Source organism: Eubalaena glacialis, chromosome 13 (assembly GCF_028564815.1).
Source record: "Eubalaena glacialis isolate mEubGla1 chromosome 13, mEubGla1.1.hap2.+ XY, whole genome shotgun sequence".
Lineage (NCBI taxonomy): Eukaryota > Metazoa > Chordata > Mammalia > Artiodactyla > Balaenidae > Eubalaena > Eubalaena glacialis.
This window is the reverse complement of record NC_083728.1, coordinates 91,262,553-91,278,951: the sequence shown is the minus strand read 5'-3', so window position 1 is coordinate 91,278,951 and position 16,399 is coordinate 91,262,553. Positions and strand designations below refer to the sequence as shown.

Sequence of the window (16,399 nt, the reverse complement as noted above, 5' to 3'; positions counted from 1 at the left end):
GGGGGAGGGGCAACATGGGGGAGGGGATGAAGAGGCACAAACCATTACGTATAAAATAGGCTACAAGGGGGATTCCCTGGTGGTCCAATGGTTAGGACTCGGCGCTTTCATAGCGGTGGCCTGGGTTCAATCCCTGGTTGGGGAACTAAGATTCCACAAGCCGTGCAGCACGGCCAAAAAAATAAATGAATAAATAATAAAATAAAATAAGCTACAAGGATGTATCGTACAATCCAGGGAATATAGCCAGTATTTTGTAGTAACTATAAATGGAATATAACCTTTAAAAAAATTGTGAATCACCAGGTTGTATACCTGTAACTTATATAATACTGTACATCAACTATACTTCAATTAAACAATGAAAGAAATTCAAGGACCTACTGTATAGCACAGGGAACTATACTCAATATTTTGTAATAACGTATATTGGAAAAGAATCTGAAAAAGAATATACATATATACAAACACACATACATATACATATATATGTATGTATGTATAACTGAATCACTTTGCTGTGTACCTGTTAACTAACACAACACTGTATATCAACTATACTTCAATTAAAAAAATAAAATAAAAATAAAAATGGAAAAAATGAACTTAAAAATGCATACTCAATAGAAGTCTAGCAAGCAGCAGAAAATATGGAAAATTAAATGTTTATTAATTCTATTCTATTCTCCTTTCATTAAAAAAAAAAGTGCAAAACTAACAAACCTAGGTGCCCCCTGAAGACCCTCTGGGTTCTGGCATTCTGGTTCAGGTCCAGGCTCTGAAGCCATAAGACCTGGGTTCGAATCCCAACCCTACCACAAAGAGACTAGGACCTTGAGCAAGTTACTTACCCTCCCTGGTCTCAGCTCCCTCAGCTGTAAAACAGGGAGGATACTGGCCACCTATCGGGGTCGCTGTGAGGACTAAGAGGGTCAGGACTCAGCACAGCGTGTAACAGGAAGTGCTCATAAACGTTACTGTTTCCGTTATGACCTCCCCTTGAAGAGCACATTACAGTCATCAATACACCTGACCAGCGTGGTAGCCAGCCTCCAAAATGGTACCCAAGGAGCCCCACTTTCTGGTCCTCACACCTGTGTGCGGCCCCTCCCACAACAAATATGGCAAACATATGGAACCAATAGGAGGTTGCAGAAATGATGGTGTGTGGTTTCTAAGGCTAGATCATAAAAGATATCACAGCCTCTGCCTTGTTCTCTTGAATCACTAACTTTGGGGGGGGGGGGATGAGCCATGTGGCCGAGGGGAGGTCCACGTGGGAAGGACTGAGCACCCCCAAGCATCCAGCACCGACATGCCAGGCCTGGGAGGGAGACACCTTGGAAGTGGCTTCTCCAGCCCAGGTCCAGCCTTCAGGTGACGGCAGCCCCGGGCAGCATCATGACTACATCAGCAACCTTGAACCAGAAACACACATCTAAACTCCCAAATTCCTGCCTCTCTGAAGCTTTGAGAAAGAATCAGGGTTTACTGTTATTTGAAGCCTCTATGATTCAGGGTTATTTGTTACGCAGCAGTGGATAACTAGTACAAACTGTGATTCTATCTAGCGACTGCAGCCTTCATTAAATTTGGCCATGTTGGGGCTTCCCTGGTGGCGCAGTGGTTGAGAGTCTGCCTGCCAATGCAGGGGACACAGGTTCGAGCCCTGGTCTGGGAGGATCCCACATGCCGTGGAGCGGCTGGGCCCGTGAGCCACAACTACTGAGCCTGCGCGTCTGGAGCCTGTGCTCCGCAACAAGAGAGGCCGCGACAGTGAGAGGCCCGCGCACCGCGATGAAGAGTGGCCCCCGCTCGCCTCAACTGGAGAAAGCCCTCGCACAGAAATGAAGACCCAACACAGCCAAATATAAATAAATAAATAAATAAACAAACTTCTTTATTTAAAAAAAAAAAGTCTGTGATGTAAAAAATGTGATACCAGAACAGTCAACACTACTCAGGATATTTAAAAAAAAAAAAATTTGGCCATGTTTCTCTCTGATGCTGGGCTAACAGCAAGTCTTCCTAGAAATGAAAGGAATAACAACAGCTGATACATACAGAGCACATTCTATAATCAGAGCACCGTTCTAAGCTCTTTACGAGCATTAACTCTTTAATCCCACCTAGGAGGGAGGGACCATACTTTTCATCCATCACGTCACAGATGAGGACACGAAAGGGCAGCAGCGTCACACCACTGGTAAGTGGGCCCCAAACCCAATGACTGCTGTCTTTAGAAGAAAAAGGAGAGGGGGATTTGGACACAGAGACACACGGGGAGGAAGGCCTGTGAAGACAGAGGCAGAGATTGGAGTGATGCTGCCACAAGCCAAGGAACCATGGGAACCACCAGAAGCTGGATGAGGCAGGGAAGGGTCCTCCCGTAGAGACATGGCCGTCCTGATACCCTGATCTCGGGCTTCTGGCCTCCTAAACTATGAGAGGCTAAGTTCCTGTGGTTTCAAACCCCCCCAGTGTGTTGTAATTCATTACAGCAACCAGGAGCCACAGAGAGGAAAGAATGGGGACAGGAGGGGGTGGGATACAGCAGAGTCACAGGGCTTCTGGGGGCAAGAGGGGCATTGGACATGGGGACCAGTGGTCACTGCAGCTGCTACAATGGACCAGAGCGTCCCCTCACTTTATGGGGGCCCTGGAGACCTAGAATCAACACTGGCTTGGACACAACTATGTGACCTTGAGCAAGTCACGTTCCAGATTCAGTGTCATCGTGCACAAAACAGGGATTCTACAAGCTGCAACCTGGATGAGCCCAGGGACATCGCGGTCAGTGAAGGAAGCCAGTCACAAAAGGCAGAAGCATCTCAAGGGTCCATCAACAGATGAAGCGATAAACAACGTGTGGTCCATCCATACAATGGAATATGATTCAGCCTTGAAAAGGAAGGCGATTCTGACACCTGCTACAACATGGATGAACCCTGAGGACATTGTGCTCATGAAAGGATAAATATTTTATGATTCCACTTACATGGGATACACAGAGCAGTCAAATTCACAGAGACAGAAAGTAGAAGGGTGGGTGCCAGGGGCTGGGGAAGGGGGAATGGGGAGTTAGTGTTTAATGGGGACAGAGTTTCAATTTGGGAAGATGAAAAAGTTCTGGAGATGATGGTGGTGATAGCTACACAACAATGTGAATGTAGTTAACACTACTGAACTGTATATTTAAAATGGTTAAGATGGTAAATTTTATGTCATGTATATTTATCACAATTTAAAAAAAATTAAAAACAAAACAAATCAAAATTAAAATCCAGGATTCTAATGCCTACATTGCAGAATTATTGGAAAGATGCAGAGGGACGTCTGCAGAATGCCTGGAACCTAGGGGGTGCCCAGAAGGGGGCGATTATTATGACGATTATGAGGGTCCCTCACAATGACCCTGGGAGCGAGGGGCTTGTTCTTCCAGACTCGTAGAAGTGAGCAAACGAGGCAAATGAGGGTGAGGTGGTCCGCCCATGTGGGACTCAACCCCGCCAGCCCGAGGCGAAGACGGCACAAGGCCTTCCATCCAGGGCCCCTCCTGGCTCAGCCAAGCATGGCCCGAGGCATCCTGCCTCACCCCTCAGCCCACCGTGGGCCCCAGCCCTGGTCACCCCGCCAGGCACTCGTCCCCTCCCATGGGCTAGGCAGCAGGTACCTGAGGTGGCTCTTCTTCCAGGAGATCGTGTGGAACACGGTGGACACCACAAAGAGCCCACAGAGGCCGAGGCCGTAGATCCAGGCAGAGATGGTCTCCCAGTCATCGTCCGACAGGAAGTAGAGGTTGGAGCTGCCGAGGATGCTGGGAATGATCCAGAGCTGGAAGCAGGGTGGGGAGAGGTGCTGCAGGGCCAGCCTTTGGAATGGGGTCCAGGCAAATACAGAGCCCCTGAGCAACCCGAGCCTTTTCCCCAGACCTGCACTGTCCAACAGAACTTCCCGTGATGGAGGGAAGGTTCTAGACCTGCACTGTCCAACAGAAATTCTGTGATAGAGGGAAGGTTCTACGCCTGTACTGTCCAACAGAACTTCCCATGATGGAGGGAAGGTTCTAGACCTGCACCATCCAGGAGAACTTCCTGTGATGGTGGGAAGGTTCTAGGCCTGTACTGTCCAACAGAACTTCCCATGATGGAGGGAAGGTTCTAGGCCTGCACCATCCAGGAGAACTTCCTGTGATGGTGGGAAGGTTCTAGGCCTGTACTGTCCAACAGAACTTCCCATGATGGAGGGAAGGTTCTAGACCTGCACCATCCAGGAGAACTTCCTGTGATGGTGGGAAGGTTCTAGGCCTGTACTGTCCAACAGAACTTCCCATGATGGAGGGAAGCCTCTAGACCCTGGACTGCCCAACAGAACTTCCTACAATGGTGGAAACATTCTAGATTTGCACTGTCCAGTACGGGAGCCCCTAGGCACACACAGCTACTGAGCTTGAAGTGTGCCTTGTACCCCTGAGGACCTGAAGTTTTCATTTTAATTGGTTTCAATTTCAATTCCAACAGCTACACGAGGCCAGAGGCTACCATACTGGACAGCATAACTCTAGAGAATATCGTGGTAAAACAGGAAACCAAGATCTCCTGTCTTCAAGAAGCATCTCTGGCCACTGCCCCCCACCCCCTGGGTCCACTGATACCCCAGCCTCCCGGTCAAGGCACACCGCTTCATGCCTCTGTGCTGTTGCACCTGTGGTTCTCTCTGAAGAAGGCATCCCTCCCTACCATGTCTACCTGGAAAACTCCTCACTCTTCGAATCTTGGTTTATCCATCGTTCCCTCTGAGAAGTCTCAGAACTCTCCAAAGCACTGGGGGTACAGGGTCCCTGCAAGGGTTTGCCCAATTTCGTGTGTTAGGAACACTTTATCTGGAGAGAGATTCTACAGCAGCCCCGGCCAACAGAACTATAACGTGGGTGGCGCAGGTAATTTTAGATTTTGTAGTCACCACATTTTGAAAAGGAAATTATTTATAGGTGAAATTAATTTTAATATTTTGCTTAGTCCAATATATCCAAAATATCATTTCAACGTGTAATTAATATGAAAAGTATTAAGACGATACCTTACATTCTTTTCTTTCCATGCTAAGTCTTTAAAAGCTGGTGTGTATTTTATACTCACAGCACATGTCAATTCAGACAAGCTGCATTTCAGTTGTATGAGGCCAGTGGCTACCAAGCTGGACAGTGTAGGTCTAGAGCTTCATTAAATCCTCAAAGGGGCTCATGCGCCAAAGGGTTAAGGACCACTGCCCAGAGAAGGATTTCTTAGACAAGGCCGGGGTGGGGGGAGACGGCAAGTATTCCAGGCAGAGGGAACAGCATGTGCAAAGACACGGGGTCATGCCTTCTATTTCGGAAACAGCAGGTGGCTCAGGGCGCTGGAGCCTGGGGGCAAGATCATGGCAGTGGAAGGTGGGCCAACATAACACAAAGGCTAAGACCTATCTGGGAGCCTGCTACCGAGCCTGGATGCTGTACAAGGTACTAGGGAGCCACTGAAGGTTCTTAAAGTAAAAGAGAGGCACGCTCAGCGCCTCCAATTTCCCCAAACGACCTTCCCTCGAGATCCCACACGCTCTTCCAAGGGCCATGGAAGACTTGAGAACAGGCCACTCAGTACATTGCCATGGAACGGACACACAATCTCTCCAAGGGCAAAGAGGCTGCGCCCCCAGCCCCCCTCTTTAGCTGTCAGCCCCCCAAGACTCACAGCATGGGTGGCGCAGTTGGCGGCATGCTCGTACTCCGTGGGCTGGTACCTCCGGTGGGCAGGGACTCGGTGGTTCATGAACCTGGAGGGAGACACACAATTCCCGGAAGCTTGGCTGGGAAGCCGGGAGCGGCCCGGGCCACAGAATTCCCAGGAGGCCTGAGGACGTCGGCCCCCTGCTGGTGGGAAGAGAGTCCCCTCCCCCCTCCCCCTCCCCTCCCCCCTCCCCCTCCCCTCTCCCCCTCCCCTCCCCCCTCCCCTCCCGTCCCCTTTCCCTCCTCCTCTCCCCTCCTTCTCACGCGCCCCTCCCTCCCTCCCTCCCTCTTTCTATTACACTTTTTTTGGACTATCCAACATTTTGTGCTTAATCCCCAAAGTGGTGTTTGCTAAATATCGGGTTGCAGGGAATTCCCTGACGGCCCAGCGGTTAAGACTCGGTGCTTTCACTCCTGTGGTCTGGGTTCGATCCCTGGTCGGGGAACTAAGATCCCGCAAGCTGCGCGGCGCGGCCAAAATAAATAAATAAATATTGGGTTGCAGCATTCTCTTCATTTCTTACTTTTAATTTTCTTTAAGCATAACAGACATACCATATAGCTCCCCAAGGTACAGCTGGATGGGTTTCGACGTAGACACACGCCCACGTGACCACCACCAGACGAGCCAGAGCCTCTTTCCCACACCCTAGAAAGCGCCTTTGTTACCGAACCCAGGTCCGGCTGCTCGCCGCTCGAAAGCCAGTTCTCGAGAGACAAGTGTTGGTAGGAAAGGAAAGGTTGCTTTATTTTGGAGGCCGGCAATCAGCGGGGAGGGCGGACGCCTGCCCAAAGGCCGACTCCACCCCCCCGACAATCAGGGGGCAAGAGCTTTTACCGACAGAGGGGGGCTACATGCACGAACAGCACAGTCAGCTCTGACGGTCATCTTGAAATTGGTCATCAGTGGTCTGACCAGCGTCATCTCGATTATTTTAGGTACAGTTAATCTTCAGTTCCAGGGTCGGTTTGTTTCCATTTCTTTGGGCCAATTCTTGGAATTGTGGCAGCTTATGTCATGGCTACAGCCTGGTCATCACGTAGTTAACTTCTTCCACCTGGTGGGGTTTCAGTATCTATAAGACAGCTCACAGAATATGGCTCAGAATATTACCTATAGCCCCTAAGGAAGAACTAAAGGTCCTTGACGTTGCTTAATGACTAAACTATTATTATTTGGTCTCCTTTGACTGTTTTCCTCTGTTTCTGCATTTTCTCAGTTCTCTGATTAAACTTATTCTTTGGCTAAATTTTTTCCACAGACAAAAGGCAGGCGGAGGACATGGGGGGGGGGGGGCCAAGGACCATAGTGTCCTGCTCCATTTCACCTTTATACCCCTTCCCAGGGGTACTGCCCCCCAAGGACACCCCCCTCTGACACTGTCACTGTAGACTAGTTTTGCCTATTCTTGAACTTCCCATCAGTGGGATCACACAGCACACACCCTCTGGGTCTGGCTCCTTGGGCTCAGCATGACTTTTGTCGGCCTCAGTAACTGGCTGTTTTCGTTGCAGTAGAGTATTCCACCGGGTGAGTGAACCACAAGTTATTTATCCCGTCTACTGGACGCGGACGTTCCAGCTTGGAACTGTTATGGTAACTCTGCTATGAGCATTCATTGTAGTGAACATATGCATTCAATTCCGCTGGGCGTGGATCCACACGTGGAATGGTCAGGTGACTTTATCTTGACAATGCACATTCCTTTTTTTTCTTAACTTTTTTTTTTTTTTTTTTGGCTGCACCGTGCAGCCTGAGGGATCTTTGTTCCGGGACCAGGGATCGAACCCATGCCCCCTGCAGTGGAAGCATGGAGTCCTAACCACTGGACCACCAGGGAAGTCCCGACAATAAGCATTCCTGATGCTCTGGTGTCTTGGAATCTTCCAAGCCCCATCCACTGCCTCCGCCCCGTTCTCTCACCTGATCCTCACGGGAGCTCCACCGCCTCACGGAGCCACCACCACGCCGGGTTTACGGAGGGGAAGCTCCAGTGCAGAGTTAGGAAGTGACATCACCCAGGTGGGATGGGACATGGCCACACCTGGCTGACCGGACTCTCTGCAGGAGTCTTCAGGTCAGGCTGGCGGTGGGGGAGGTGAGATCTGCAAACACCTGGCTCTTGGGCGGCAGGCAGGACCACGCTGGCTCAGAGTCAGGTAAGTGGACAGTTCACCTTGGACTTTGCCAAGAATCATCCACCAGGTGGGGTTAAACTCCACTGAAACACCAAAAACCTTCCCCCACACCCCAGGAACCCGGTTATTACTATAAAGACCCACACAAGTGAGAAATGGGTGTATGGTTCAGAACAAAGGGCACAATGCAGTACAGTGCACAAAGCATTTATTAAGTGCCCACTGTATGCTGTGTCCGTGCTAGGGGCCGTCCACTTAGCATTTCTTGAGTACCTTCTGTATGCTGGATCTATGCCAATAAAGCAAATACAATAACAACAAAAATAGGGTTATGGGTTGAATTGTGTCCTCCCAAAATTCCTATGCTGAAGTCCTAACCCCGAGGACCTGAGAATGTGGGACTTATTTGAAAAGAGTCGTTGCAGATGTAATTAGTTAAGATGAGGTCATACTGGAGGGGGGGAGGTGAGCCCCTAATCCAGTATGACAGGTGTCCTTATAAGAAGAGGAGAGACACAGAATGAAGACAAAGGCAGAGATTGGAGTGATGCAGCTTCATGCCAAGGGTGCTGGCAGTCACCAGAAGCTGGGAGGGAGGCCTGGAGCAGACTCTCCCTCAAGCCTCCAGAAGGAACCAACCCTTCAGACATCCTGACTTTGGACTTCCGGCCTCCAGAATGGAGAGAGACCAGATTTCCATTATTTTAAGCCGCTAAGTGTGTGTTCGTTTGTTACCACAACCCCGGAGACACTAACACAGGTACACACAGTGTTAGCTTTGATAGATTCTGCCCAAAAGCCCCCCAAAGAGGCGGTGCTAATTTATGCTCCCTCCACTAGGGCTGGGGGGCGGGGGTCTGAGGCCAACCGTGAAGGGGTGCAATGGACGCCTTTCTCCCCAGCGGGAAACCAAGTCTCCTCCACCTGTTACTGGGCTGCCCTCTCCCCTGCTCCTTTAACAAACACCAACAAGCCACCCGTGGTGCCAGCCCCTCGGGTCTGAAGGTGATGTCATGGTTGCCATGGCGACCTGGATGGGCAGTTATTTATTTATTTCTGGGTTCCACAAAACTTTCCTTGTCTCTCACCCAGCGCTGCAGCTATTGAATGAGAGAGAGAGAGAGAGAGAGACAGGGGTCGGGGGCCAGGGCCTCAGGGCCAGGGGCAAACGCCCAAGAAATAGAGTTCCCACAGCCCTCAAGAACGGAGAACTTTTTCTTTAACTCCTTGTAGCCTAATTTCTTTCTTCATAAACCTCTAGGCAGGCGTTTGAAGAGGACAATGAATTCACTGTTTATGTTTTTAATTTTCCTTTTAATTTATATTCAGTAAAATTTCCCTTTTTGCTACACATTTTTATGAGTTTTACAAGTAGAGAGAGTTGTATAACTGCCACCCTAATCAAGATAAATAAAAGGTCCATCACCCCCCCAGTTGCCCTCCTGCCCCCTGGTACCCTAACCCTCCCGCAGCCCAGTAACCACTGCTCTGTTCTCTGTCCCCATATCTTTGCCTTTTCCAGAACATCATATAAACGGGATCATATAGAAGCTCTACAGACCTTTTTTTTAATGTCTAAAGAGAATTGATTGCACAAAGTCAAGTGTATTCTTAGGTGAAAAGAAACTGTGCTTTGAATGCCAAACAGGGACTTCCTTATTATCTCTTGTTTTCTATGAGAAGAAAATGATGAACCCTCCTAACATTACTATTCTTGGCTGTCATCTCAACCCTTCCAGGCTTCCCCCCTCCACCACCCCCCGCCCCGGCACAGCCTTTTGAGTTTGGCTTTTTTCACTCAGCTTAATGCAGGTGAGATTCATCCATGCTGTTGCCTGGGTCAATGGTTCCTTCCTTTTTATCGTTGAGAACTATTCCATCATAAGGATGTGTAATGACCTGTTTATCCATTCCCCAGCAGAGGGACAAGGGAGTCATTTTGAACAGCTGAAATGCAGAGATAAAGTTTAGACTGTCTGGAACAGAGCTGGCAGTCAGCTAGGCAGCCTTCAAGATTGTGGGAAATTTCAAGGAGTCGACATTTCTAGCAAGCTGCCGCTGGTTCAACTAAAGGAGGGAAATGGGTCTTTGGCCTGCTTTCTGGAGAACAGAATCCCCATTCTGTGGCCAACCCTTGCCACTTAGATAAGCATGTGGCCACTGCATTTGATGGGGGTGGGGAGGGCAACTCCACATGGAGGGCTCCCAAACTGAGCTGGCAGGGAGACAAGGACAGAAGGTTGCCTTCCACCCTGAACTGGAGGGGGCAGGGCTTTGGAGCCAGGCATAGCTGGGTGGAAAGTCCCTGTATGATCACTTAGCTGCTGTGTGACACAGGGGAAATGTCTTAACGTCTCTGGGCTACAACTTCCTTGTGTGTTAAAGGAGATAATATTACCTAGCCTGCAGGTACCATGAAATGATACGGTTCAAGAGCCCATACGGGGATGCCTGACATACAGCGGTGCTCGGAGAATAAATGTTCTTTTCCCCTCTCCCTGGGGAGCTCCCCTAAGGAGCCCAGGCACCATTTTCTTACTGGACCCATCCTGGTACTTCACAAAGAGCGCCCCATTAAAGCCCACAACATCCTTGCAAAGTAGTTACTATTATTCCAATCTGAAGAGAAGAGGTCAGACCAGAGTTTCTCAATCTTGGCCACACATTAAGAATCACCCAGGAAATGGATGGGTGGATAAACAAAATGCAGTCCAGCCATACAACAGAATATTATTCAGCCATCATACTTGCTACAACGAGGATAAACCTCAAACACATGATGCTAAGTGGAAGAAGCCAGACACAGAAGGTTCCACATTGCATGGCCCCATTTATATGAAATATCCAGTCAGGCAAATCCATAGAGACAGACAGCAGATCAGTGGTTACCAAGGGCTGGGGGCAGGGGGAGAAACTGTTTAATGGGTACGGGGGTTCCTTTTGGGGTGATGGAGATGTTGGTTGTACAGCACTGTGAATGTACTACATGCCACTGAATTGTTCACTTTTAAACGGTTCATTTTATGTCGTGTCAATTTTACCTCGATGTTTTTAAAAGCTAAGAAAACGAATCACCTGGGAAGCTTTTAAATATGCCAATGCCCAGGCTACACCCCAGACCAAAGAGACTGCAATCTCTGGGGCTGGAACCCAGGCATGGATATTTCTAAAGTTCCCAGGGTGGGACTTCCCTGGTGGTCTGATGGCTAAGGCTCCGAGCTCCCAATGCAGGGGGCCCAGGTTCCATCCCTGGTCAGGGAACTAGATCCCGCATGCGGCAGCTGAGAGTCCGCATGCCACAACAAAGATCCCGTGTGCCGAAAACTAAGACCCGGAGCAGCCAAATAAATAAATAAATAAATATTTAAAATTAAATAAAATTCCCAGGCTGAGAAGCACTGAGGTAGGTTCATTAAAAACCCAAGATGCTAAACTGGCCTGTGACTAAACGTTACACAGACCTGTACAAAAACTAGTAACAGGAATTGACCCGAATGTTTAACAACAGGTGAGAGGTAAATGCAGAAAAAGAGGCCTGAAAAAAAAAAAGGAGAGATGGGTGGATTTGGGGGTGCTGGTCACAGAGGACTTCCCTCATATTTTAATTTTCAGGATGAGGTAGAGGATAATTTGACCTGTATTGTTTGACTTTTTATGAGATTGTATTCAAATTTTCCTTGCATAACTGAAAATAAGTCTTTAAAACTGTATAATGAAGAAAAAAGGGGAAAAAAAGAAAACTGAAAGAAGAAAGAAAAAAAACTGTATAATGACATGGGAAATGTTTGCCATATAATACGAAGTGAGAAAGAGAGAATCTGTAATTCATTATGATTATAATAAGGTTAAACTATGTTGTGGATGGAAGAAAACACACATAAATGAAATACAGATTTGGGGTGAGGCAGTAGGATTCTTTTTTTTTTTTTTTTTAGTAGAATTCATTTTTGATGACATACTTCTTAAAAATTCTTTTAAGGGAGTTGACGGGAGGTAAAGGTGGACTGCCTATCAGATCACAGTACCGTGTATCAAGGGCTGAATTTCTGGGAGAAGTAAGCATACTGTGGTTACATGGGAGAACATCTTTGCTTTAGGAAATACACGCTGCCGTGTTTAAGGATGAAGTGTCCAGATGTCTGCTACTTATCCTCAAAAGGTTCAAAAAGAAGAGAAAGCAGCAAAGCCAACACTGCAAAATGTTAACATCTGGTGACTAAGTGAATGATTGGCACCTAGGTGTTCACTGAACTTTTCTCGCAACCTTTCTATGTTTGAAATTTTTCAAAATAAAAAGTTGGGGGTGGAATTCTTTTCCTGTCATTATGCTAATGCTTTTACAATATAAAGATTTAATCGCACATGACTGTTGCCAGAAAAGGCAAGAAGGAAGGGGTGGGGGGCGTCCCAGAGACATGATGGTCAGAGGCACTGAAGACCAGAGAGGAAACTTCTGGAAGCCAGAAGGGCATCAGGAAAAGCTTGGTGGCTGGAAGGAGGAGGCATGTTTCGAGGCTGGGAGGGAACCCACGAGGCTGGAGTGGGAGTGGGGGAAGGGGCAGGCGGTCACAAGGCAACACCAGTTCCTATATCCCAAGGTTCCAGCTTTCCAGAAGGGGCAGGGGGACAGTCATCTCCCAGCACCCATTCTCCCCTCCTTCCCTGGGAACATTGACCTTTAACTTGGCACACGGATGCCCAGAATAAAGGAAGTCGCCGGAGGAAAACATCTGGAGGTAGGCTGTCTTCCTACCATCACCCAAGTACAGTAGGACCATCGAGCTTTCTGGCAGCAGGGGAACTTCAAGCTTATGCCCATAACTCCCTGAAGACATCATTGATGTACCTCGGTTTTACAGATCCCACAATTTGAAATTTCTTAACTGATCATGAAAAGCAGAAAATAATATGACTATTTTCTACTTTTCATGATCAATTAAGCTTTTTCATCGACTCTCCCATTGCCCACAGGACAACAGCCATACTTTCCAATATGCTTCCAATTTATTGATGGTGCCACTAGATGGATGGGTAGGTGGGGTAGGTAAGTAGAGAGAAGGCAGGCAAATAGCTTTCTAGACAAATAAGTGGATAGTTGGATAGATGTCTGGATGTCTGGATGGATGGATGGAAGGAAGGAAGCAAGGAAGGAAGAAAGGAAGGATGGATGGATGGATGGATGGATGGATGGATGGATGGATGGAAGGAAGGAAGCAAGGAAGGAAGGATGGATGGATGGATGGATGGATGGATGGATGGAAGGAAGGAAGCAAGGAAGGAAGGATGGATGGATGGATGGATCGGGGATGGGGGAGGTTGGGATGGATGGAAGGATGGGTGGAGGATGGAGATTGGCGAGATGAGTGGAGGTGTCAGTCATTTGGGGTGCTATAACAAAATACCATAGATTGGGTGGCTCAAACAAGATATATTTATTTCTAAGAGTTCTGGAGGCTCAGAAGTCTAAGATCAAGGTGCCAGCAGATTCGGTGTCTGGTTGCTGTGTCCTCACAAAGTGGAAAGATAGCTCTGATGTCTCTTCCTCTTCCTGTAAGGGCAGTAATCCATCATGAGGGTCCTATCCTCATGACCTGATCTAACCCTAATTACTTCCCAAAGGCCCCACTTCCAAATACCACCACATTGGGGGTTGGGACTTCAACATACGGATTTTAGGGAAACACAAACATTCTGTCCATAGCATGCCACCACTGGTCCCTCAAATTTACGTACTTCTTGAATGTAAAATGCATTCATTCCAACCCAACAAGCCCAAAAGTCTCAACTCAATCCAGCATTACCTCTAAAGTCCAAAATTCAAAGTCTCATCTAAACATCATCTAAATCAGACATGCGTGAGACTCAAGGTACAATTTATTCTGAGGCAAAATTCCTCTCCAGCTGTGAGCCTGGGAAACCAAATAAATTATGTGCTTCCAAAATACAATGGTGGGACAGGCACAGGACAGACATACAGACTTTCCCATTCTGAAAAAAAAGAAAATATACCAAAAAGAAGGAAGGGGTGATGGGTCCCAATGAAGTCCAAAATGTAGCAAGGCAAGTTCCTTGAGATCTTAAGGCTCAAGAATAGTCCTCTTTGGTCCGATGCCCTGCCCTCCAGGCCCCCTGGGGTGACAGCATAACCTCCACAGCTCGGCAGGTCACCCCACCTCTGAGACACTGGGCAGGGCCCCACCCTTTGAAATAGGAGCAGCCAGCCCCGCCCTGAGATCTAGAAACTGCCTTCACCATCATCCTTCCCTTTTCCAGGGAAATAGCACATGTGTGCAGCCCTCCTCCATTCCTCTGGTCCCGGCTGGGATGATTCCATTTCTGCTCCTGGCTTCAGAGGGAGGCTGATTTGGCCCATGGTCCACATCAGCACTAATCTCCTTATGAATGGTCTGTGGGCCACACCCGTGATGTTCCCTTCTGAACACGTGCTCGTTTTTACACTATGGATAGGCTGAGAATTCTCCAAATCTTTACATTCCGGTTCCTTTTTGCTTAACAATTCCTTCTTCGATTCATTTCTCTCCTCCCGCATCTCATTATAAGCAGCTGGGAGGACCAAGCCGCTCCATCAACACCAGGCTTAAGGAATCTTCTCAACGCATCATCCAATCCCACCACGTGCAAGTCCTACCTTCCCCAGAACATGAACACAACTCGGGCAAGTTCTCGGCTGCTCTATACCAAGGATATTCTCTCCACTGTCCAATAACATGCTCCTCATTTCCACCTGAGACCACACCACACTGGCCTTTACGGTCCATATTTCTGCCAACATTCTGTTACCGATTGTTACGAATTCTCCAAGAGGATGGAAGCTTTCTCTACCACCCTCCTCTTTTGCTGAGTCCACACCAGAATCACCTTTAAAAGTCCCTTCTCGGCTTTTTCTGGCATGAACTTCAAGACCCTCCCAGTCTACACTCCTTCAATCCCAGCTCCACTCCTTACCAGCCGTGTGTCCAGGGACAAGTTACTCAAGCTTTTTGGGCCTCAGTTTTCTTATCTGAGCAATGGGGATGTTATCAGCCTCCACCCAGGGGGATTCTAAAAGGATGAAATGGGTTAATCTGTGCACAGCACTCAGCACATGTTGATACATGACCGAAACTGATGCTTCTGTTACTATAAATCTTCCATCCTATTACTGAACCCATTTTACAGCTGAAAAAACTGAGGGCCTGAAAAATCAAATCACCTGCCTAACACATGACGGCTAGGGAAGGATGGAGCCAGGATTTCAGCCCGGGATTGTCCAACCTTGAGACCTGGGCTCCAGGGAGGTAATAACACCTGCCTCGCAGAGGAGAAGACATGATGTGCGAAGTGCCCCACGCACAGTAGGCACTTGTACATGTTGATCCCTCTCTGCCTCCTCCATCACCTCTGGAAGAGATGCTATGACATGTCTAAGTAAGGAAAGAAGACGCTTTGCTTTAAAAATCAGGCCTCATCACTTCACACCCATTAGGGTGGCTATTATTTAAAAAGAAAGAAACAGAAAACACATGTTGGTGAGGATGTGGAGAAGTGGGAACCCCGGTGCACTGCTGATAGGAATGTAAAATGGTGCAGCTGCTGTGGAAAACAGTACGGAGGTTCCTCAAAAAACTGAACATAGAATGACCAGCAATTCCACTCCTGGTTCTACACCCAAAAAAGAACTGAAAGCAGAGACTTGAAGAGATGCTTGCACACCCATTTTCAGAGCAGCATTACTCACAGCAGCCAAAAGGTGGAAGTCACCCAAGTGTCCGTTGACAGCTGATAAACAGATAAACAGAATGCGGTTCATCCACACAACGGAATATGACTCAGCCTTAAAAAGAAATGCAATTCTGACACGTACTACGACATGGATGAACCCTGAGGACATGATGCTGAGTGAAATAAGCCAGTCACAAAAACACAAACACTGTAGGATTCCACTTGTACGAGGTCCTTGGAGGAGTTAGAGTCATAGAGACAGGAAGTAGCATGGCAGTTGCCAGGGGCTGGGGGAGGGGGAGGGGGGGGGTGTTCGTGTTTAATGGGGACAGAGCTTTGGTTTGGGAAAAAGAAAAAGTTCTGGAGATGATGGTGGTGATGGTTGCAAAACAATGTGAATGTGCTTAATCCCACTGATTTGTACACTTAAAAATGGTTGAAAGAGTAAGTTTTATGTTATGTATAGTTTACCAAAAAAAATCAGGCCACAGGCAAAGCTATGTGCGTACGAAGACCCTCTGTTAACATGCCAGCAAAAGAGTGACACGAGCTGAGTCTCGGGTTGTGCCATCGTTACCCTCTCCCCAGAATCCTGCGCTGCCCAGGACAACAGCGACATCAGCACCTAGCAGGTTGGAGAAAGGGGCCAGAGCAAACGTTACTGCACATAATCACCGGGGAGGGACTTCCCCGGTGACGCAGTGGTTAACAGTCCGCCTGCCAATGCAGGGACACGGGTTTGAGCCCTGGTCTGGGAAGATTCCACATGCCGCG

The 16,399-nt window shown here is 48.1% G+C and overlaps 1 protein-coding gene across 1 annotated transcript in view; it reads right to left on the bottom strand.

Moving 5' to 3' along the window:
- MMD2 (monocyte to macrophage differentiation associated 2) overlaps positions 1–16,399 on the bottom strand; it is a 38,683-nt gene that overhangs the window by 9,927 nt on the left and 12,357 nt on the right. The window contains exons 2-3 of the mRNA XM_061208998.1: positions 5,730–5,811; positions 3,674–3,834 (exon numbers count right to left, since the gene is read on the bottom strand). Of these exons, the coding sequence (XP_061064981.1) occupies positions 3,674–3,834; positions 5,730–5,807 (239 nt within the window). The 5' untranslated portion in view covers positions 5,808–5,811. The remainder of the gene's footprint in view (positions 1–3,673; positions 3,835–5,729; positions 5,812–16,399) is intronic.